The sequence below is a fragment of the Apium graveolens genome, chromosome 11, assembly GCF_009905375.1.
Source record: "Apium graveolens cultivar Ventura chromosome 11, ASM990537v1, whole genome shotgun sequence".
Lineage (NCBI taxonomy): Eukaryota > Viridiplantae > Streptophyta > Magnoliopsida > Apiales > Apiaceae > Apium > Apium graveolens.
The window spans coordinates 202,740,133-202,762,240 of record NC_133657.1 but is presented as its reverse complement, the minus strand read 5'-3'; the positions used below and the strand labels follow the sequence as shown (position 1 = coordinate 202,762,240).

The 22,108-nt window shown below is 33.8% G+C and overlaps 2 protein-coding genes across 2 annotated transcripts; one reads left to right on the top strand and one right to left on the bottom strand.

Annotated features, from left to right (window-relative positions):
• The first annotated feature begins 1,411 nt into the window (after positions 1 to 1,411).
• LOC141696536 (uncharacterized) lies at positions 1,412 to 2,179 on the top strand. Its single transcript, XM_074500664.1, has one exon. It carries the CDS (start codon positions 1,412 to 1,414, stop codon positions 2,177 to 2,179), a length of 768 nt encoding a protein of 255 aa, XP_074356765.1.
• A 5,759-nt stretch (positions 2,180 to 7,938) lies between these two features.
• On the bottom strand, positions 7,939 to 8,469 carry LOC141696535 (uncharacterized protein At5g01610-like). Its single transcript, XM_074500663.1, has one exon. The coding sequence runs from the start codon at positions 8,467 to 8,469 to the stop codon at positions 7,939 to 7,941; it is 531 nt and encodes a 176-aa protein (XP_074356764.1).
• Positions 8,470 to 22,108: the final 13,639 nt, after the last annotated feature.

The window sequence follows — 22,108 nt, the reverse complement described above, 5'->3', positions numbered from 1 at the left end:
TTCAAAATTATAGATTCAAATTTTCACAATAATTTGAAAATCCCGCCACTAAAATAATCTACACCGGAAACGATGGATTTTGACATCAATTGTTTTTGAAAAAAATGATACGATAGGAGCAGGGGAGCATGGCCCAAATAACTTGGTCGAATTTTCTAGTTGGCATTATAAACAAGTCTTCAAATTAATGCACACCATAAATATGCCTATCACAGACATTTCAAAAATGTGTAATTTTTATTCATAATTTCAAATCTGTTATATATTTGAATGACTTTTAACCTTACAACTTACCCCATTAATTCTCACACCCTTTGGCTTTTCATTTTACACCATTTGGCTTTTCATGCTACTTGTAACCTACAAACTCTAGCCCTATATAAACCATTGTAAGATATGTGATTGAGATATGAAATGAAAATCTTCTCTATTCTCTTAGTAATTTTGTTCTTGTAATGCTCTCTATATAATATATTCTATATTAGTTTGTAACACGTTATCAGCACGAAAGCTAATAAGATCTGTGAGTGTACCAGAAGGAGAAGTTGGTTTACGAGTTTACACGAGTTTCTTGTCAACACAAGTACTAGTACTAGCTGGGTGATCATTACTTCCTGTCTCTACAAAAGGTATGCCCATGTTTTAATTGTTAAATGAATATATTACCGCAGGCATGATTGCATGTTAGTAAAACTAGATCCATAACATGCTAGTCTATTCTTTTAGTTCATATTTGTCATGTTCACGTATTACACTTTGCGGGTGGTTAAATATATAAGTGGATGCCTGTATAATATTCTGTACTAATCATTTATGCTAATTGCTTGACCTGATTTTCATGCCTGCTTAGTTGAACATTTGCGTAAGTAAAATTAAAATCACTTCACTTGTTTTCTGCTTCATGAATTATTTGTATTAGTTCTTATGTTATCCCTTGCAAATTACTTAAGTGGCTTGATATTTTTATGCTATAATCTGAATGTTGTACAAATTTAGGGAGATTTACACTTTGCACGAATAGTTAAAAACTAAAAGCTAGGTTATGCCTTGTCTCCTGCAGCTTTTATAATCTATTTCCGTGACTAAGAGTTGATGTAGCAGTAATTTATATTTGTTTTACTTGTGCATGCGTGTTAATAATTGTCATGTTAACTAAGATGGGTTGTTATCAATGAATAGCATATATTTTAGTCTCTGAGACTTAACTAAAATCATGTTCTATTAAACTTGTTGATTAAATGCATCATTATGTGCAATATATTATATTTGTTTAAGTGAGTATATTTGATAAGTGATAATCTGTTTCTTTCGCAAATTATTTGTTATCTTGTCATAAAAAATTATCGCATTACATTATATTTATGTGCATAAATATTGATGTTGATTCGAGTTTTGTTTATTTTTAGTGAAAATGTCGAATCTTACGAAACTTGAGTTTAACGCACTTGATGTCACCGGCAAAAATTATTTGACATGGATTCTTGATGCTGAAATCCATCTTAGTGCAATGGGTCTCGGTGACACCATAAAAGAGGGAAATAAGACCTCTGAACAAGACAAGGCAAAGGCCATGATATTTCTTCACCATCACCTTGATGAAGGCTTGAAAACTGAATATCTGACTATTAAAGATCCATCAACTCTTTGGAAAGATCTCAAAGAAAGATATGATCACCAGAAAACGGTGATACTTCCTAAAGCTCGCTATGATTGGCTACACTTGCGATTGCAAGATTATAAAAGTGTGAGCGAGTATAACTCTGCCATGTTCAAAATTACATCTCAATTGAAATTATGTGGCGAGAATATCACCGATAAAGATATGTTGGAGAAAACATATTCCACTTTCCATGCCAATAATATGTTCTTGCAACAACAATATCGTGAACGTGGATTCACGAAATATTCTGAGCTTATTTCTGTGTTGCTTCTTGCTGAACAAAATAATGAACTTTTGCTGAAAAATCATCAAGCACGTCCCACTGGCTCAACACCATTCCCTGAAGTGAATGCGGTGACTAATAATGAATATATAGATAATAAATCATTTGGACGTGGACGTGGGCATGGATATGGACGTGGACGTGGGCGTGCCCGTGGTCATGGATTTTGGCGTGGTCGAGGCCGAAATCAACAAAATCGCCCCCACTTTAAAAGGAAGCCTTACTATCAAAAATAGAAAACAAATGAGGAGAAACCCGAGGGAAGTACGATGGTTAAAAAGGGTGAAAGTACTTGTAGCCGTTGTGGAATGAAAGGTCATTGGAGAAGTACATGTCGTACCTCCAAGCACTTTGCTGACCTATATCAAGCATCTTTGAAAAATGTTGAAACTAATTTCACCGAACAGAATGATCCTTTGGGGATTGCTCATCTTGAAGCACATCTTGGAAGTGATGGCCAAGTTGATCCTTCGGCCTTTACTCACATGGAAGTTGGTGATTTCTTTGAAGATGTCGATGTGAATATGCCTAAATTTGGTGGTGATGAGCCTAAGAATAATTAAGAAAGGCCTTACTTGCTTGTTGAACGTTTTCCTTATTTATTTTGGATTGTTAGTACTTAATTTTTGAACTATGATAATCATCCTTATCAGTTGCTTATGTAATTTTCTTTAATGAAGTACTTGAGATGTTTTACCTCTACTTCTAATTTTATTTTATTTTTCGTGAAGAAATATGGCCAGCAACCTCTCATTATGTGCTATAAAAGATGAGGAATCTTTTTGTTTGGCAGATAGTGCAACCACACATACAATTTTAAAAGATCAAAAATATTTTTCGCATCTAACATTAGCCAAAGCTAATGTAAATACAATATCGGGTGCATCAAATATAATTGAAGGCTCCGGAAGAGCAAGTATAGTGCTACCTAATGGTACATGTTTGTTGATTGAAAATGCACTATTCTCCACCCGATCAAAAAGAAATCTTTTGAGTTTTAAAGATATACGCCATAATGGCTATCATATTGAGACAACAAATGAACTTGAAAGTGAATATTTGTGTATCACGACTACTATCTCAGGGAGGAAACATGTGATAGAAAAACTCCCATCATATAATTCTGGATTATATTATACTTTCATAAATCCAGTTGAGTCACACATGACTATTAATACAAGATCTGTTGACCCGACAAATTTTATTATATGGCATGATCGTTTAGGCCATCCGGGTTCAACAATGATGCGAAGAATTATTGAAAATTCAAATGGACATCCACTCAAAAACTTCCAAAGATTTTTCATGTGTTGCTTGTTTTGAAGGAAAATTGATAACAAAACCATCCCTTGTGAAAGTTGCAATCGAATGCCCAAAATTTTTGGAGTGAATTCAAGGAGATATATGTGGACCAATTACCCCATCTAGTGGGCCATTTCAGTACTTTATGGTACTCATTGATGCATCAACAAGATGGTCACATGTTAGTTTATTGTCCACTCGTAATGTTGCTTTTGCACGACTCCTTGCTCAAATAATTCGATTACGAGCACAATTTCCTGATTATAATATAAAGAAAATACGATTGGACAATGCAGGAGAATTTACATCCCAATCTTTTAAAGATTATTGTATGTCTATTGGGATTGAAGTGGAGCATTCTGTTGCCCACACACACACTCAAAATGGTCTTGCCGAGTCTTTCATTAAAAGGCTACAACTAATTGCGAGACCATTACTTATGAGAACAAATTTACCAACTACTGCCTGGGGACATGCAATATTACATGCGGCTTCTTTAGTTCGGTTAAGACCGACTTCTTATCATAAATATTCCCCACTCCAACTGGTAAATGGTCAAGAACCAAATATCTCTCACTTGAAAATTTTTGGGTGTGCTGTTTATGTTCCAATATCCCCTCCCCAACGAACAAAAATGGGACCCCAAAGAAGATTAGGGGTATATATTGGATTTGATTCTCCCTCAATTATTAAATATTTGGAGCCCAAGACTGGTGATTTATTCACGGCAAGATTTGCCGATTGTCAATTTGATGAGACAATTTTTCCTGCATTAGGGGGAGATAAGACAAAATTTGAAAAAGAAAAGCAAGAAATTTTGTGGAATGCAGTGTCCCTGTCTCATTATGATCCTCGTACAAATCAATGTGAACTTGAAGTTCAAAAGATTATCCACCTACAAGAAGTCGCAAATAGATTGCCTGATGCATTTACTGATGTCAAAAATGTGACAAAGTCACATATACCAGCTGTTAATGTTCCTTGTAAGATTAAACTTCCTGAAGAAGATAATAAAATCATGCTAGCAAATGAGTCTAAAGCACGCCAGAAGCGTGGAAGACCTATTGGATCCAAGGATAAAACTCCAAGAAAAACAAGGAGACTTGATAATAAAGCTGGAACATCAAATGACATCGTAGAATTGATGATCACTGAAGAAACGTCTTCCAAAGATGATCAAACACCTGAAATTGTTGACAATGAAGAGATCTCGATAAATTATGTCATTTCAGGAAAGAGGTGGAATAGAAAAGAAATTGTCATGGATGATATATTTTCATATGCAGCTGCACTTGACATTTCTGAGGAAATCGAGGATCATGAACCTAGATCGATCTATGAATGTAAAAGAAGAAATGATTGGCCAAAATGGAAAGAAGCTATTGAAGCTGAACTGAAATCACTTGAAAAACGCCAAGTTTTTGGACCTATTGTCCAAACACCTGCAGGTATAAAACCCGTCGGATATAGATGGGTATTTGTGCGTAAAAGAAATGAGAAAAATGAAATTGTGAGATACAAGGCACGCCTTGTTGCTCAAGGTTTCTCACAAAGACCGGGAATCGATTACGAAGAAACTTATTCCCCGGTAATGGATGCAACAACATTCAGATTTTTAATAAGTTTATCAATTCTAGAAGGGCTCCGAATGAATTTAATGGATGTTGTAACTGCCTACTTGTATGGATCACTCGATAGTGACATTTACATGAAAATCCCTGATGGGTTAAAAATGCCTGAAGCATATAGTTCAAGACCCCGAGAGATTTACTCAATTAAATTACAGAGATCATTATACGGATTGAAACAGTCGGGTCGTATGTGGTACAATCGTCTCAGTAAATATCTTTTGAAAGATGGATATACCAATAATGTAATATGTCCATGTGTTTTTATTAAAAGGACAAAATTGGGGTTTACTATCATTGCAGTATATGTTGATGATTTAAACATCATTGGAACCCCAGATGAACTTAATGAGATGATTGAATATTTGAAAAAGGAGTTTGAAATGAAGGACTTGGGTAAAACAAAACTCTGCCTTGGTTTTCAAGTTGAACATTTATCTACTGGAATCTTTGTCCACCAGTCTTCGTATATTGAAAAGATTCTTAAACGGTTTATTATGGATAAGGCATATCCTGTGAGTACACCCATGGTTGTACGATCATTAGAAAAGAATAAGGATCCATTCCGCCCAAGAGAAAAGGGAGAAGAACTTCTTGGTCCTGAAGTACCATATCTTAGTGCCATTGGTGCACTAATGTATCTTGCCAATTGTACACGTCCTGATATTGCATTTTCTGTCAACCTTTTTGCAAGACATAGTTCTGCTCCAACTCGAAGACATTGGACTGGTGTGAAACAAATATTTAGATATCTTCGAGGAATAATGGATATGGGTTTATTTTATTCTAAAGACTCAAAAGTGGAATTAGTTGGCTATGCAGATGCAGGATATCGGTCTGATCCACACAAAGGAAGATCACAAACAGGTTATGTATTCACATATGGTGATACCGCAATATCTTGGCGGTCTACAAAGCAGACTCTTGCAGCAACTTCTTCGAATCATGCTGAGTTATTGGCGCTACATGAATCTAGTCGAGAATGTGTTTGGCTAAGGTCTTTGGTCCATCATATTCGAGAATCATGCGGTCTGTTAGTCAATAAAGGAAGCCCTACTATTTTATTTGAAGATAATGAAGCATGCATAACTCAGACTCGAGAAGGTTACATTAAAGGTGATATGACAAAGCACATCGATCCAAAGTTCTTCTTTACCCATGAACTTCAACAAAGGGGGGAAATTGATGTTTGTCAGATTCGATCATGTGAAAATCCAGCAGACTTGTTCACAAAAGCACTTCCTACATCTTCCTTCGAGAAGCTAGTACACAAGATTGGGATGCGTAAATTTCGAGATCTATGCTGATTTTCATAGTCGTGTTAAAATGAGGGGGAGATATAATGCACTCTTTATTACACGTGTAACACATGTACTCTTTTTCCTTCACTAGGGTTTTTCCCACAGGGTTTTTCCTAGTAAGGTTTTAATGAGGCATGTTGTTTATACGAGTCATTCAAGGGGGAGTGTTATATATTTGAATGACTTTTAACCTTACAACTTACCCCATTAATTCTCACACCCTTTGGCTTTTCATTTTACACCCTTTGGCTTTTCATGCTACTTGTAACCTACAAACTCTAGCCCTATATAAACCATTGTAAGATATGTGATTGAGATATGAAATGAAAATCTTTTCTATTCTCTTAGTAATTTTGTTCTTGTAATGCTCTCTATATAATATATTCTATATTAGTTTGTAACAAAATCAGATTGTATAAACAACTACAATATGGGTTATCAAAACAATAATCTCAATATTCATAAATTCACTACCAACAATATACAGCTTCATATCTCTTATTCTTTCCAAGACGCACACGAGCTTCTTTATATTCATGACGCTAGCAGTGAGCTTCCTTATATTCATGACGCCAGTGAGCTTTTTGAAATTGTTACTAGTGTTGGCTTAATATTCCTCTCATCTTATCATTTTTCTTTCTTGTAAGTCGACTTACATGTATACATATTTACATGTCATGTTTGTGCCTATTAAGATTAGAAAATTGGGGGATGATTATGTGTGTATAGAGACTAGGAATTTTTTTTAAAGCAACTGAGGTGTAAGGACACGGAGACGAGAGTTGTTGAGTTACGAGAGAGAATTAGAGAAGGAGAGAAAACTAAGGCAGAGAATGAAAAAGATATATGGACTATTGTGTTATTCATCCATTGAATGCTTTTCTTCCTTACTTAATCAAGATTAATGGCTGCAGATTGATTGTAGCTTGATGATCAATGTGTCCTATTTTTACTCAATGAAAAGCTAGTAATAACATTAAATTCCATCGATTAAAATCGACCGAAGTTAAATTTCACCGATTAAAATCCACCGACATTAAATTCTACCAAAAACGGTCACTTTTATTCATTAGTCAAAGAAAATTCTAGTTGACTGTCGGTGGAATTTAACGTCGGTGGATTTTAGTTGGTGGAATTTAATCATTTTCGTTGTAGTGTATTTTCGATCTATTTTAAAATATAACTTCCAAATTATAAAATAATTAATCGATTATTTTTAGTATTAAGTCAAATATTGATCAATTTATATTTTAAAAAATCAAAATTAATATGTTATTAAGGACGGATAGAGTATTTATATATTAAAAACAATTATCTAATAAAAAAGAGAAAACATATTAGAAAGAAGAGTATTTATATATTAAACAATTATCTAATAAAAAAGAGAAAACATATTAGAAAGACGAGAGGGGTAGAGAGGATCTGGGGTGGTAACTTTGCATACATGCAATTATCTGTTTTCCATTCTTTCAAATTTAAATTTTGCACAAAAACAAGAATTATTAATATACATTTTGATAATTAGAACAAATACACACTTGAAGTTGAATTCTTGAACTAAGAATAAGAGCCAAAAACAGGGCACACCCTGCAAGAAGCCTTTGTTGGTGAATTTATTAAATTGTAATCACTGCCTACATTGCCAGGCAAATAAGTCAAAGTTATTATGCCTTAATCCCTAAAACATGCATGAAAATACTTCAAACCAAATAAAACAGTAGGAACAAATGAACAATAATAGTAGCAACTGTTTGCCATGCAATTTTAGTTTTTCACCTCCACCTCTTTCTTAGCCTCTTCCATTTTTTTCACCTCGACCTCCTTCTTCACCGGCTCCACAACTTTTGCTTCCACCTTCTCCTCCTCCTCTTCCTCCTCTTCGAAAGCGGAGATCGAAAAAGTCTTCGTAATTCCAGCAGTGCCAGTGAAAATAATCTTCCCAGAGGCAGGATCATCGATGCGAAAATCAGTGAGAGATACCCATATCATAAGCTCCTTCGCCTTAATACCTGTGATTTTTTTCATCCTATGCTCCTCCAAAAACCCTGTCACGTCTGTATCGAATGTCGCCTTCTTGTTAATGCCTTTAAAAAAAATTTCCAACTTCTTCTTTCGAGTGACCCACAGGAACCCAGTGGAGGGATTGTGCCCTAGCTCCACCGCTTCATCAACTGGCATGACTCCAAGTGGAAACTTCGCTTTCTTTAGAAGCTCAGACATTTTCTTCTTGATGGCTACTTTGCCCGTCACTATTACTGCATTTTCCCGGTGACTTGCTATTAACTGTGATGCCATTTTCTGTGAAGTTGTGTGTGTGTTTTCTTTCTGTGTTCCAAATGATGAGGATATGGGAGACAATACCAGGTCTATGACTATATATATAGATGTTTAGAACACTTACATTTCCTTGCAAATTTAAAGTATTTTTTTAAAAATAATTAGACATGTATTACAATTATTTTAACAAATCTTCGGATCAATAAGAATCAAACTGAACGATAAAAATAAATAATTATAATTTTATTCCTCTCTAGGCTCTAATTTAAAAATTCGAACCCGAAACGAACCCAAACAAAACCTGATGGGTTTGAGTTCGGATTTAGTGGTTTGAATTTTTCCGGGTTCGGATTCGGATTTGACAAAAAAAATTCAGTTCGGATTTGATTTTTGTTATACCTGTTTTGACCTACGCGATTGCCATTTTTAGATATAAGACGAGCAAAAAACGGAATATGATTATATGTACCAAAATTTCTTATTTAATTTTAATATTTATTTTAAGTAATAGTGCTATTTTTTATTTACCAAATTTTCACCCCCACAAGCGCCCACATCACTTGAACTATTGTAAAGAACATGTATGGTCTTCAAATGATAGGGTCATTTACAAAAGAAAAACTAAAAAAACATGACGCCTAGAATCTAATAGTGAAGATATGTACGACGATGTGCATATATTTCGATTAATTCAAGAAAGTAACGAGGAGAACACATGAAATAGAACATTAATAAGCTTAACCAGTTTCACAGTTTTGGCAGCAGCAGAATAAGAAAAATCGTGATTTTAGTACATTCTCCGAATTTCTCCCTCAGCATCGTTTTTAGACTTGAATGGATTTCTCAGCCCATCGATATTGAATTTTAGATAATCCTAAATTGCTTATATATATGCATGTTATTCAGAATTGTCCGTAAAATCCATGATGCCGATCAATTCATTTCACTAAAAAAACAGGATCTTTATGAACGCAAATTTGGTCGGTAATTACAATAAATGGATCGGTACGTATAAGGTAATTACAGTCGGAGAGTATTGTTCGCATTAAGTCGACCTTTTTTTACTTCTCTGGTCGTAATTTTCATTGATTGGCCGATGAATTTCTCTACACCCATAAGCTGACATGTTAGAGCAAGTTCAACGCCATATGTAAAATAGTTATATTTATTGTTATAATTTGATATCAAAAATTATCTTTTCGTCCTAAAATATGTTAGAGCAAGTGCAATGCAAAATACAACTATAATTTGGCACCAAAAAGTGTCTTTTCGTGCTAAAATAAAACTTTAATTCCAATATTAAATAAATTTTGAAATCAGATATTTTCTAATTTACCTAAATTTTGTTACTTTCCCCTAAATTGTTAGTTGTTAGTTCTAAAATACCATATAAATCCTTCTTAAAAAAATTATCGAAATCATTAACAAAACACACAAACACATCAAAATATAACACTCTAACATCCCAAAAATATAGGCACGACTAACAAACTTGATGACAAGTTACTCAATAAGGTCTCATTAAAAAAGGATTAGATCTCAGTTTTATTAAAAAACGGATAAATATAGAAAAATATGAAAGCGTGAAGGGGAAGGGGATGAAGAAGTTGAAAGTAGAGAAGTGACGGCTAGAAACCTAAATTAGGCGCATATTTACAAGATCATGGTACTTGAGCTATTGCTTGACGATTTTATTAAAAACTGTGTATCTAAGTTAGCACAAAAGGAAACGTATCTATTCGTTGAGAAGAATGATCTTGTTGTTGAGTGTTAATTCAAAACTAGCATAATAACCATCCATCGTACAATTATAATGTTTGTATAGCAACTCCAACAATATCTTTATATAGGTTTTTGTGTCAAATTTTGAAGAAATGGAGATAAAATTTCTCTCCAACAAAATTCATGCCCCCCTCTATAATATTAGGAACTTCGAATGCTTCCTCACTTTTAGGAGTGAATATTCCCTCAACTATTATTATATTATTATTATATTATATACTTCTTCCCTGTTATTTTATATTTAATGAATGAATATAAAGAGGGTAGTAAGTGTACGTTTAAAACAGAACGATTAAACTTAATCTGTAGAATGTCGTTAGTATGTTTACAAATAAAAAACTACAAATTAACATATATGTTGAATACATTGTTGACCAAAATCTTGAATTTTATTTAAATAAACTATATGTACTGCTCTATGTTATTACTGAGTTCACTACTAACTTACAATTAATTTACTCAATTTAAGAAGATAAAAATTGCATAACTGAAGTCAGAATGACTTGCAATCATAATATACAATAATGTAAAATTTACATTATTGTTAATATTAAAGTTGATTTTAATGAAAAATATTAGTTTTTGAAATTCAATGTATGTATGTATGGGAAAATGTTAGTTTTTTATTTACACTATGTTAACAAAGTAAGATTAAATTATATGTTTGTGTGTGTGTTAGCATGTAAATTATTGTATGTTACATCTCTTAGTAAATTATGATGATTTCAATTATTTACATGCTAGATATGTGATTTATGTACATGTATAACCATTATTAACATCTAGTGAGATAATTGATCACTTAAATAATATGCATTTATAATTATTCAAAAATTAAAATTATGTAATAAATAAATTGCTATAATTTATATATGGTATTCACATTATCACTGACAAACAATCCATATCTATTTTTTACGCAACCAAGTATCAATCATGGTTGTAACATAAAAATGAATTATAATTTTTTAGACTTATTATTGATATTCATGATTTTTTCAAGAATTTGAAAGAAAAATTGTATTTATATCGTTATTTAAACCGTTTTTTAGTTTCTTTCATTACTACTCCAATATTTGTTCATATAATAATTTGATAACATTTTATACTATTCTTCTAAAATTAAAAAATTTCAGTTCGATAAAGTTTTATAAATATCAGTTGAACTGGTTAATTCCTTCAAATTATTGAACAATATATGTTTTTTTCTTAAATAATATAAAATGCATTGAATCAAATGCTACAATAAACTATTATTTGGATAATTCAAAATATTAAAATAATTCAAAATATTTGTACAATATTATCTTGATCAATGAATATTGCAGATCTAAAAAAATTCTTTTTAAAAAGTTAGTTTTTTTAAACTGAAAAATGAAAAATAAATCGATTTAATATATCATCGTAGTTTCAACAAATCTAGTGAGATCTCATTTCAAATTTCAAATATTCTTAAAATTGGGACAAATCCCAAAAATAATAATGTGTTACCAGTGAAGTTAGTAATTTTGATATAAATAATCAATTGACTTGATCATATAAAGACCTCAAACACATTAATTTATATTAACATGAGATATTAAAAAATTTCACATTTTTGGTAAGATATTCTCGCCGAGCTTGTAATTTAAATTTACTAAACGTAGAATGTGACGATGTTTTTCGGCCGGGTCATATAGTCAAATTTCGAGTATTTTTTGAACAATGAACCAAGTTCTAAAATGCATTGACTCATTATAATTCGAACTTATCTAAATATATGTAATACCAATATAGATTATTTATATATAAGCGATTCTATTTTCAATATTTTTTAAAAATTATATATGTATATTTTAATTACTTTTTATAATAAAAAATATGTTAAAAGTATATGAGATATATTTTCAAACTAAAAATTGATTAATAAATAAGATAATAATCCATTTATGTATTATGCCTAGTTTTATATCTGAAATTCAATTCTTTAAAATTAACTGTACAAATATTCAACTAACTTTCCTTTTTTTGCGGAATTCAAATAAGTATATTTAAAGTTAAATAAAATATTCATTTAGCACACTTACATATTATGTGTATGATAAAAAACACATGTGACAATATGGTATAGTGGTAAAAGGTTGTATAGTTGAATGAAACAACTTGAGTTTGATTTTCACAAACCACATTTTTTATATAAAATTAAAATCAGGGGTAATTGAGTCTTTTCAATGAGACTTTTTAATCTCATGAAATTATACCCTTGTTCTCCTATTATATATAGAAAAAATTTAGCCTTCAATTCTAGTTTTGTTTTATTTTTAATTATACATTTTAATGAAATTGGTTCATTCGTAGGATCATTTTTTCTTTCTTTCATCCTCTTTTATTTCCGTTTCACGGGACTACTCCCTTTGGATATTTTTCTTTTAGGGGGTAAAAAAAAAGAGTAATGCGAAGTAACCCGAACTTGTACTAAAATAATTATAAAATGACGTGGCATAATACGTGTCGAAATTTATTTTATAGGCACATATGAATGCACATAGTATCCCAATATTATTATGAGAAAAATTATCATTTATAAAGTATTTAGGGAAAAAAATTTAATAATATTTAGGACCTCTAACATTTTCCCAAAAAAAATTCAATAGAATCCGAACATTTTTGCCACTACCAAAATTCACTTAATTCAACTGAAATTTACAGTGTACTGGAGATAATTTCCAGCACATTCGTGTTTTTGTTAAAAATAGTACACTGTTTCCTTTCTATTTGGTATTTTAATTTTAAAAAATATATTTATCATAACATAATAATGCAAACAATTATATTGAATAATATTAGTGCACAAAAATTTACACCACATAGAATGTAAATTTAGAAAAATGCATGTATGTAATGAACTTATTTAACAAGAATGAAAGTAATAGTCAAGAGGACCCAAAAGGAAGTAACTAGAAACAATAACAGTGAGGAATTGAACCGTGGTATGTGTTAGAAAATGGAAAGTTTGAGACATGTTTTAGACATGTTCTTAATGTAATTTCCTAAATTTAATTGTTGGAGGTTATTCCTTGTAATGAGGACTTAAACTTTCATGTTTGGATCTAAGTCAATTTCTTAGTGTAATCCATAAAAAAATTGAGTTGAAGTTAGTAGCTTGAAAAGGGTTGTGTGGGTTTGTCCTACATTGATTAAGTAAGCGAGGAATTTTACTTAATGTTTAATTATAATATTTACTGACTTATTATATTATTTTAATATGAATATTGAATCTGAATATCAGGATTTGGTGTAATGCACTGAACTGATTATCCACCGGGGTACAAAGTGTGAATTATCCTTTGGGGTACAAAGTGTACATAATCCGTCGGGGTAAAAACTATGCATTATTCACCGGGGTACAAAGTGTACATTATCCGTCGGGGTACAAAATGTGTATTATCCACCGGGGTACAAAGTGTACATTATCCGTCGGGGTACAAAGTGTGCATTATCCACCGGGGTACAAAGTGTACATTATCCGTCGGGGTACTAATTGAGCATTATCCATCGGTGTTCAATGTATGGATTATCCATCGGTGTACTAAGCATTATCCACCAGGGATGGGCTATTTCTGATTCTGAAAATATTTATTAAATGCAGTTAAGTCAGAATATTTATTTTAATTAATATATCATATTCAATTATGTTTTGGGATGTAATATATATACTGAACAAAATATTTTGGAATATATATGTTGAAATATACATACGTAAAACCCTAGCTATCATCTTCCTCTTTTTCTCTCCTCCAAAATTATATAGATTAGCATAGGTTTTGGAGACTGAGGTCTGGTCCCTGTTTGTACATCGAGTTGCTGTGAACCGGTGTGCTGTTGATGTTTTATCCTGGGAGGGTTATTGCAGTCTCTGAACATAGTAAGTGAGGGAAATAAACTCTTCAAGAACAGCCTCTTCCTCTCGAGGGATTGGTGACTCAACTATGATTGAAATCTTCATTACGCTAAGCTTTCTTTCTCTTATTTTTCTTTTATAGTTGTTGATTATGTATTATTTACGACCTTCGTGTTTTGTTTTCGTTATTGGTATTATTGCCTTGTTCTTGTTATTGGTTATATAACTTGCCTCATTATTTTAGTATAGTAGTAATTTACTATTGTTGCTTTCCCAACAATATTGAAGAGTTTATTTTGTTATATAGTTATTTAACGAGATGGTTAACGAAACTGATACTCTTGTTGGTGAGACTCCTGTTTTTGTTGGTTCTGGTTCTGGAGTTACTACGTCCACCATAGATTGGACCACGTACAGATTTCCACAACCTATTGATTTATCGGGCATGCCTGATAAATTCAGTGGGGGGCTTCTTTTTCTCGCTGACAGAAAAAAATGAAGCTCTGGTTAACTGTTAAGGGTCTATGGCCGGTGGTGCAGTATGATCCTCATGTTGTGGATCAAGAAAAGGCTGAAACTATGACTGTTTATGCGCTATGGGCTGAGAAAGATAGGGTGGCTAGAGCAATCATTCTGGCTGCTCTAGCGAACACTCTGTTTGATGTTTATTCATCGGATGCTTATAGTGCTAAGCAGTTGTGGGAGAAGCTGGACCAAACTCATAATACTGATTCTCAAGGTCTTGAGAAGTATTCTGTGGCGAGGTTTCAGGAGTTCAAGCTGGTGGATACCAGGTCCATGACTGAGCAAGTACATGAGTTTGAGATGTTGGTGCATGTTTTGGGTGAGTCTGGAATGGACTTACCTAGAGAAGTTTAAGGTGATGGCTATGATTGAAAAGCTCCCTAAGTCTTGGGAGGAGTTTGCTCTCAACCTGAAAAGACAGAAAGGAGAGATCACATGGACATACCTTATGTTGGACATCTCTGTGCAGGAACAACACAAGTCCAAACAAGGACATGTGATGCCTGTTGAACATAGGAGTAGTTCAAAGGTAAACGTAGTGACTGTTAGGCAGAAAAGGAAATCTGTCAGTAAGAAGGATAACACTAAACCGAAAAATGACAAGAACAAGGCTAAGAAACCAAACGCAAACAAACCTTGTTGGTCTTGTGGACAGACTGGTCATTGGAGTACAGATTGTCCTATGAAGAAAGCAAAGAAAGCTGGAGTGGTAGCTCAAGCAAACACTGTGCTTGGACTTGCAACCACTAGTGGACCTATGGCTAACATGGTTGTTGGTGAGGTTATTGCCTCTGACGCCAATGACGAGTATGTTAACTACAACCCTGAACTACTTTCCGCTTATCTGTCTAATGAATGGTTGATTGATACTGGAGCTAATGTGCATATTTATGTTGATATTACTCTGTTTGTATCTTATCAACAGACTCATGGAGTGACAGTGATGATGGTGAACGCTAGTGCTGCTCAAGTGCTTGAAATAGGAAACGTAGACCTGAAGTTTGCTCCTTGGCGGATTCTATCTCTCATTAGAGTGCATAATGTTCTCTCTATTCGTAGAAACATTATTAGTGGAAGCAGTTTAGTTAAGAATGGTTTTGAACTTTCTCTGAAATGTAATAAAGTAGTTATTACACATACTGGTACTTTTTATGGCAAGGGTTACTTGTCTGATGGTTTATTTTTAATAAATGTGGAGCCTGTTTTGGGCAGTTTTATTAATGATAGTGTTGCACCTTCTATTAATTGTGTAGAATCATCTGATTTGTGGTACTTACGACTTGGTCATTTAAATTTTGGTGCTCTAAAGAATATGATGAATTTAGAGTTGATTCCAAAGCATGCCATTGATAAGAAAATTAAATGTCAAGTATGTGTGACTGCTAAATTAACAAGGAAACCATTTCATAATGTTGTTAGGGATTCTGGCTTGTTAGATTTAGTACACATAGACATATGTGAATTTGGTGGTGTGTTGACTAAGGATCATTATAGATATTTCATTACCTTTATAGATGATTGTAGTAGATATTGTTATGTTTATTTGCTTAAACATAAAGATGAAGTACTAGATAAATTCATTATGTTTAAAAATGAAGCTGAAACACAAACTGGCAAAGTGCTTAAAAGGTTGAGGTCGGATAGAGGTGGTGAGTATACGAGTACCTCGTTTAATGAATTTTGCGCAAGCAATGGTATAGTTCATGAGGTGACTCCTCCATACACACCTGAGTCTAATGGGGTGGCAGAGCGAAAGAACAGAACTTTTAAAGATATGATTAACAGTATGCTGATTAATTTGGGGTTGCCTAAGTACATGTGGGGAGAGGCTCTGAATACGGCTTGCCATATTCTGAACAGAGTCCCTCTGAAACACATGGACAAGACACCTTATGAATTATGGAGAAAGCGTAAAACTAGTTTGAATTATCTTCGTGTGTGGGGGTGCCTAGCCAAGGTGCTTGTCCCTGAACATAATAGAAAGAAACTAGACCGAAAACTGTTGATTGTGTCATTTTGGGCTTTCTTGAAACCATAATTGCTATGAGATTTTTGGTTTTAAAATCTGACATAGATGGTATTATGGCGAATACGATAGTTGAGTTTCGTGATGCAACATTCTTTGAGGATGTGTTCCCTATGAAAACTGGTATACCACAAGGTACTTCTGATGATGAGCCCACTTGCACATCGAGATCCATTCCCGATCATGTGGAAAGGATGACGAATATGGGGGCGGATCCTGGTAGTAGCTCTACTCCTAAAAAAGTAGAGGAACCTAAAAGGAGTAAGCGTGCAAGGCTAGTCAAGGACTTTGGAAGTGACTACATCACTTACAATGTCGAGGACGAACCTTTAACTTTTCGTCAGGCCATGAATTTTTCGGAATCAAGGTACTGGAAAGGCGCTGTGAAGAGTGAGATGGACTCCATTATTTCTAACGGAACATGGGAGTTAGTCGATCTCCCTCCTGGGTGTTCTACTATAGGATGTAAGTGGAATTTTAAGAGGAAATTAAACCCTGATGGTTCAATAGATAAGTACAAGGCTAGGCTAGTTGCTAAGGGCTTTAGGCAATGAAAAGGAATTGACTATTTTGATACATACTCTCATGTTACTAGATTGACAATAATCAGATTGCTTATTGCATTGGCTTCCATACATAGTCTTATTATCCATCAGATGGATGTAAAGATAGCTTTTCTTCATTGTGACCTTAAAGAAGAGATTTATATGGATCAACCTGAGGGATTTGTTGCTTCTGGTAACGAGAGGAAAGTATGTAAGTTAGTCAAATCCATTTATGGCCTAAAACAAGTTTCTATAGACTAGCATAAGAAGTTTGATGAAACTATTTTAGGCTTTGAGTTTTTAGTGAAAGGAATATGTCCTAATTCCAATCAGGTATTAGGATTTAGGAATAACTCTTTATGTAATCTGTTTTGATTTCATTGATATTAATAAAGACTTGTTTTGTTTTTATTATGGGCTATATCTATTTAAGTGTTTAAATAAGATATACCATAGTTTAGAGTAAAGCTTTTTATGGATTATGATGAGATCATAATAGTGAGACCTAAAAAGATGATAACTCTAAACTTAAATAGTTCCTGGTCATAGGATTACTAACTGGTAATTAATAATCCGCAAAGATCGGTACATACTATGCTTGCTTCATTATGAAGGATGTCTGTTCTCATAGACATTTGTGTGGTGACACTATAGCTAGTATGTAGGTGCTTATTATAGAATAAGTTCATTGAACATGACTCGCCTAGCTGAACAACTGATGGAGTTCACTCACGTGTCAGCAGTTGTTCGCTTAGTGATAGTTGTACAAGTATCCTTAGACTTGAGGTCATCATAGTCATCTTATGTACACTGAACTATGCTTTGGTTTAGTTCTTAGTCTCCAGGGACAATTATTAGGGCTCTTCTGGGTATAGGAATTTGTACACGAAGATAGTGTATGATCAATAAAGGATCTACCCCTTCCAGTGAAGGAAGCGAATGTTCAAGGCTGATCCACTTATGCTAGTTCAGGAATCTCTGGCCAGAGTAAATGAAATTAGAAAGGAGTTTCTAATTTGCATAGAACTACGCATAGTAAATGGTAAGCAAAGTGATTGAATTAGATAGGCTTGACACGAGATCCATGCCTTGTATTTAATCGGGACATTGTAGGGTAGAAGGAGTTTATTGTACGGTAACTATTCACTGACAGGTTCTTGGTATTCTAAGCAGTGAATTCATATTATCCGGATAGTCGCGATATGTTGAAAAGCATCACTCACGATGTAGAATAAATATGATTAATTAATTAATCATATTTAATAAATTAGAGAATTTTATATAAATAATGATAAAATAGTTTTATTATTATTTATTTCTACTACCGGCTTAATATTGAACCTATAGGGTCACACCATAAAAAGAGAATGATTTATTGGTGGAGGAATTAATTAATAATGGCTAATAATTATTTATTTGTGAAATAAATAATTAATTGGCAAATTTAATAATTGATTAAATGAGATTTAATTGATTATAAATTAATTAAGAAAAGTTCTTAATATTATTAATTAAGGATTTAATTTTTGAAAATTAAACCAAGAGAGAGAATTAATTCTAAAGTGTTTAGAAAAATAATTAATAATTAAAAGGTGTTTTAATTATTAATGAGAATAATAAATGGGATAATAATAATATTATTTATGGGAAAATTTCAGCTGAAAATTTTGCCTATAAATACACTATTATAGACCCTATTTTATTAAAAACCCCAGAAACCCAAAAGTTTCAGAAAACCAAATTCTCTCCACCTCCTCCTCCTCCTAAAAGTCGTTTTCTTGGTGGATACCAGTGGAGTGCTTCACACTTGAGGAGCAACTACTAAGGATCTCTGATCGTTGTCTCCGAATTAATTTTAAAAGGTTAGATTCGATCCCTCGAATTTTTATTCACGATTTATATGCTTTTATTTGGATTTTGTGTGTGTAAAAGTGTTTTTCCATGCCCCGCTGCGTTAAAAATCCAACAATGGTATCAGAGCATAGGTTGTATACATATAGATCTGTGGTAAAAAATTCAGAATTTTATATGCTTGTATGAATTAATTATGATTTTTACAAGTTATATTATGGATTAATTTTGTCTGATGAGAAATCGTTTCTCAGAGTAATTTTGAATATTGATCTGGGTTCTACAAGTGTTGTAGATCGTCTGGGTATTTTTTCATAATTTTAGGATGTATAGATTTTTTATTATGAATTTTTGAAGTTGTTATAATTAAATTCGTAATTAAATAAATCTTATATATATATATTAGTTGTAAGTATATATATTTGTGTTTGTTTCTACATCTGCTTTGCTGTTATCTGTATTGCACGGATTTAAAAGTGAAGGACAGAGAAGAGATCAGACATGTCAGGTATGCACGCAAACCGATGAAAAGGCGGCGACAGTACACGCACAGGGGAGGACCGCGCGTCGACCACGCGCGCGTGGGGCTCACGCGCTGGCGTGCCACGCGCGGCGCGTGGAAGACACGCGCTGGTGACGTCAGCATCAGGGTTTTCGGACGCGTGGAGCGCGTGGGTGCGCGTGGCGGAGTTCAGACACGCGCCTGACAGCGCGTGTGCGCATGTCGGCGCGTGGGGAAGCTTGTTTCGGCGCGTGCGGGCGCGTGGAAGCTCAGAATGGGGTGATTTTGGTGCCGTTGGATTCGTCTTTTCGAGACGCTTCTAATGGTATATTATATGATATTTTATGAAATTGTTTCGAACTGTTTATAGCTAACAGAAGTGTTTTTAAGTTGTTTTTAACTGTTTAAATTGCTTTTAAATGTTTCATGTGATACATAGAGATGTATAATGCTTAGACGAATGTGAAAGATGATGTAACATGCCTACCTTGATGTTTATTCATGTTGATATATGTGATATATGCTTAGTTTATCATGCGATGATAGATTTAGGTGAACTTAAATAAACATAAGGCGTTTGTTAGACAACCTAGTATAGTGAAATTGTTTCATAACCTTAAAAACAATATTATGAATACAATCATGAGATTCTTGTGTTTGTGAAACACATAATTGAATATGAATTTTCGATATGAGAGAAAGGATGATTCTGTCAACAACAGATTTCTATCTGTAAGAAAGGGTTATTAAGTGACGCCTCTTGACAATGCTCCACCCGATCTGGGAATCGTCTGATTATTGATTATTGATTTGAAATATTTAATTTAAAAGGAAGAATTTCTTTATAATATGATTATGATTGTAACGTAATATAATCCCTCTAAAATTAAATAATATCAAGTAGTAATTGGCCAATGATACAACGGGCTTGTACATTGAATAAGAATCTAAAGGTCGGTACGTGCTACAGCCGTGGGCCTTTGGGGACTGATTCAACTGTATGGAATGTTGGGTTAGACTTGACTTAGAATATTGAGTTTGTCGTGCTACAGCCGAGACTCAATTATTCAAGAGGCTAAAGTTTGATTAGGGAATAACATGAGATGTAATTGACAAGAGTTGTCTGCCTATTGAACATTACATGGCGGTTCGTGCTACAGCCGGGGTCGTGTAATGGAATGTAGGATCCTTATTCTCACTAGCATTATGAATGCTTAATTTTTCACGTAGGGGGTTGAATAAATTAAGAAAAACTAGTGGGAGCCACTTATGAATAAAGACCCGATTCATATAGTGTTTTTGAACTGAAATCGAATATTTGCTAAGTGTTGTTATGTGTTTATCATTTACAGATTTACTTTGTACGTTATGTCTTCTGCACTATCACTCAGGAGCATACTAGATGCTCACAAATTGACTGGTCCTAATTATGCTGACTGGCTTCGAAACTTGAGAATTGTTCTCAAGATTGAGAAGCTGGAATACGTGATTGACTCACCTAAGCCTACTGAACCTGCTAGTGATGCACATAATGATGAACATGTTGTGTATCGTAGGTGGATAGATGATGCAAATGTTGCTCAATGCATCATGCTAGCTTCCATGAACATTGAGCTACAGAAGCAACATGAGCATATGGATGCTCACACTATCCTCATGCATCTACAAGAGTTGTATGATGTGGCGGGGAGGATAACTCGATATGAGATATCGAAGGAGCTGTTCGGTTGTAGGATGTCTGAGGGATCATCTGTGTATGACAATGTACTTAAGATTATCAATTTGATTGAACGTCTTAGACAACTTGGTTTTACCATGGATGGGGAGCTGAGCCAAGACTTGGTCTTGCAATCGCTTCCGAGTTCGTTCTCGCAGTTTGTTGTGAACTTTCACATGAATAAGTTGGATGTCAGCCTGCCTGAACTCCACAACATGTTGAAGACTGCGGAATCGAATTTTCCCCCTAAGAAGAGTTCTGTTCTTCTAATTGGTGAAGGTTCCAATCCTAAGAAAAGGAAGAGGAATTCTTCCAAGAAGAAGAAAGTAGGTGAGAAAACGCCGGTTCCACCAAAAGCTGAAGACCCCAAGAGCAAAGTTGTTTGCTTTTACTGTAACAAGGTGGGGCACTGGAAGAGGAACTACAAGGTTTACCTTGCAGAATTGAAGAAGAAGGGTAGTGAGACTACCGCTTCTGATTCAGGTATGTTCATGATAGAAGTGAATATGTCATTTCTACTTGGGTATTCGATACCGCCTGTGGTTCTCATATCTGCAATTTGTTGCAGGGACCAAGGAGAAGTAGGACTCTTGAGGAAGAGGAGGTGATTCTACTGATTTGAAATGGAGCAAGAGTTGCTGCTGAAGATGTAGAATCATTTCATTTACATAGGCCTACGGGCAATACTATTGTTTGAAATAATTGTTATTTTGTTCCCTCGATTGTGAGGAATATTATTCCCAAGTTAGACTTGGATGGATTTTCATTTATTATTGAGAATAATGAATGTTCTATTCTTAGAGATAATATTCTTTATGGACGTGGTGCT

What these genes read in the sequence shown, in the direction of transcription:
- LOC141696536 (XM_074500664.1), top strand. Translation starts at nt 1,412, where the DNA reads ATGTCGAATCTTACGAAACTTGAGTTTAACGCACTTGATGTCACCGGC.
- LOC141696535 (XM_074500663.1), bottom strand. Translation starts at nt 8,469, where the DNA reads ATGGCATCACAGTTAATAGCAAGTCACCGGGAAAATGCAGTAATAGTG.